The sequence below is a fragment of the Myotis davidii genome, unplaced genomic scaffold (genome assembly GCF_000327345.1).
Source record: "Myotis davidii unplaced genomic scaffold, ASM32734v1 scaffold406, whole genome shotgun sequence".
Classification (NCBI taxonomy): Eukaryota; Metazoa; Chordata; class Mammalia; order Chiroptera; family Vespertilionidae; genus Myotis; species Myotis davidii.
Window position 1 is genome coordinate 195,773 of NW_006298354.1, and position 2,444 is coordinate 198,216.

The 2,444-nt window shown below is 42.9% G+C and overlaps 1 protein-coding gene across 3 annotated transcripts in view; it reads right to left on the reverse strand.

Moving 5' to 3' along the window:
* Positions 1 to 2,444, reverse strand: part of AMOT (angiomotin) — a 65,776-nt gene that overhangs the window by 28,094 nt on the left and 35,238 nt on the right. For all 3 annotated transcript variants that reach the window (XM_006774023.1, XM_006774022.1, XM_006774024.1), the window contains one exon: positions 2,181 to 2,273. In XM_006774023.1, coding sequence (XP_006774086.1) covers positions 2,181 to 2,273 — 93 coding nt within the window. The remainder of the gene's footprint in view (positions 1 to 2,180; positions 2,274 to 2,444) is intronic.

The window sequence follows — 2,444 nt, forward strand, 5'->3', positions numbered from 1 at the left end:
CCCCCCCCCCTTTTCCCCATTGTTGCCTCATGAAAGTATATTTAATCAATCTAAAATTATATTTCACAAAATGCACAAAAAACTCAAATCCCACCCTGTTTTAACATTATTTTTTAACTGAGATCAATCTATAATTGCATTGTATCTACAGATGACAGTGACACATCTGGTTATTCTCCATGCCTTTCTAGGTCTTCCCCTTCTAACTAGGACAGACTTCATACCAGAAGCTCAAATGAGCAGTTCTGATTCTCATTTGGAGGTAGAGTACTCTTCCTCTCAAGACCTTAAAACTTAAGTTTGTAGGAGAAACTTTAATAGGGCAGCCTCACCTTCCTTCCTATTCTGACTTTACATATCTATTCATGTGCACCTTGAATTAAATGAATATTTGTTGAGTACTTATTGTATACCATATATTACACAAACTTTATCCTCAGAACAACCATATTAGGCAGGCATTATTCTCCTCTTCTCCATTTTGCATATGAAACTCAGAGGAGTTGAGTAACTTGCACCAAGTCCCACAATTGGTAACATAAGTAATGGCGATCATAATTAAGGTCAAGTTGTTCTAAACTCTTTCTAGCAAAACAGGCTGCCTTAGCCCAGGGTCCAGTTGGTTTGGCCTCTACAGTAGTTTGAGCACATTCCCCAGGGAGGCTTTTCAAGAGGGCTTTCTTGGCTCCTGCCACAGTTCCAACCAAAAGCAAAATCCAAAGGCAAAAGAAATTAAAGGGCCACAAGTCATGCCCTCTTCCCTGCCTATAACATGGAGTCCACTTTTCCCTTCTAGAACCATTTAACAGTCTTTCACTCTGCTGTTAGTACAGTTTAATCTGCTAAATCATCACATGTTCTAAATCAGTAACGGAACTACTGGGACACCTGAAATACCAACTCCACATAGAGAGGAGTGCCAACTAGCAGAACCAGGGTGAAAAACCATACATTTTTCTGTTTTGTTTTTTCCTGGGAGGCTGCCACCCTGTCCACCAGTGAACTAGCTTCCTGAGTAAATGTGACACCAGGAAAGCAACCTCAAAATGATTTACAGTAGGCACTGATGACACCAGAAAAACCACATTCCTTACTTCAAGACATACTGACAAAGGAACAGCAGATTCAGGGAAATGATGAAGAAAAATTCCCAGTTCTGAAGCCAGAGCACAATGGAGCAACCATTAAGGGAGGGGGGTATTGCAAGAGGAGATCAAACACACTTGTAAAAGCTGACTGGAAGCTGCATGGAGTGACTTGAAAGGGTCATGTGCAGGCCCAGCAAAGATGAGGCCTGACAAGTCCCACCAAGCACTACTCCAGCTGGGAGCCATACTGAGGGAGGCTGGGGGTAGGGACACCCACTAAGGACATCTGCAGAAGTGGGGGTAGTTAATGTTTCCCCCGAACTCATTCTCCCTATGGACTCAATCCACTGTGTAGTTTTTATTGCTGGTTTTATTGTGGCAATTGGAAAGAATAAGGCATTGTCTTGCTGGGTGGAGTCCATTGGGGACCGATAAAGAAGAGGATTAATTCATTGTCCTGGTCTTGGGAGTATTTCCAGACAAAGGAAACACTATTTTAAGGAAGACATAGCTCTGCCCTACCCCATACCCTCCATCTCTGTAGTCAGAGTCACTAGTTCAGGCCATGGCAATGGTCCTCCTCTAGCTACCCTTGTAATCTACCAAGGTATGATGATGATATGACAATATAAGGTGTTTTAACTAAGGGATCCCCAGGAGCAGGTGGTTTTGCAAACACTAATCCTCAATCCTGCAAGCTAATCCCATCTCCACCATCACATGAAGCTTTCAACAACAAATCCCATCAATATTAAAAGACCCTATGGTCACTAAGGTTCTTTTCAGATAGCCACAACAAATGCAGGGACTTCAAGGGACTTTTCTGGTTTTATACAAAAGGAGCCATGTGGATATCACTAAATGTTGTGGCAAGCAGCCTTCTTGGCCTAGGAAACACACACACACACACACACACACACACACACACACACACACACATTCTCCTAACTTCATGCTTGAACAGGAAAAAATACTTCCTAGATGACATCCACTCTGCCCTGACTTTTCAAGGCTAAATAGAACCGTGTGCCCTTTCCCACACCTCATTCCCATCCGCACATTATTATCTGCTGCTAAAGCTTTCAGACTTACTTTTTGCAAAGAGCTGAGAGATGGTTTTTCTGGTATCCTCTGTCCCCTCGTATTCTTTCTCCGCAAGCTGTTTGTTGGCAGTCTCCAGACGCTCTGTGGAATTCGGACACAATCAACAGAGCCCCATACACAAACTTCCATGCACATGCTGTTGGCTCTCTCAATACTGAACTTGGGCAAACAAGCCGGCTTCTTCTTGTTACACAAAAATGGGTGACACAGACATACGTTTGTAAGTGTAGATCCCCAAACAAAACTATAACA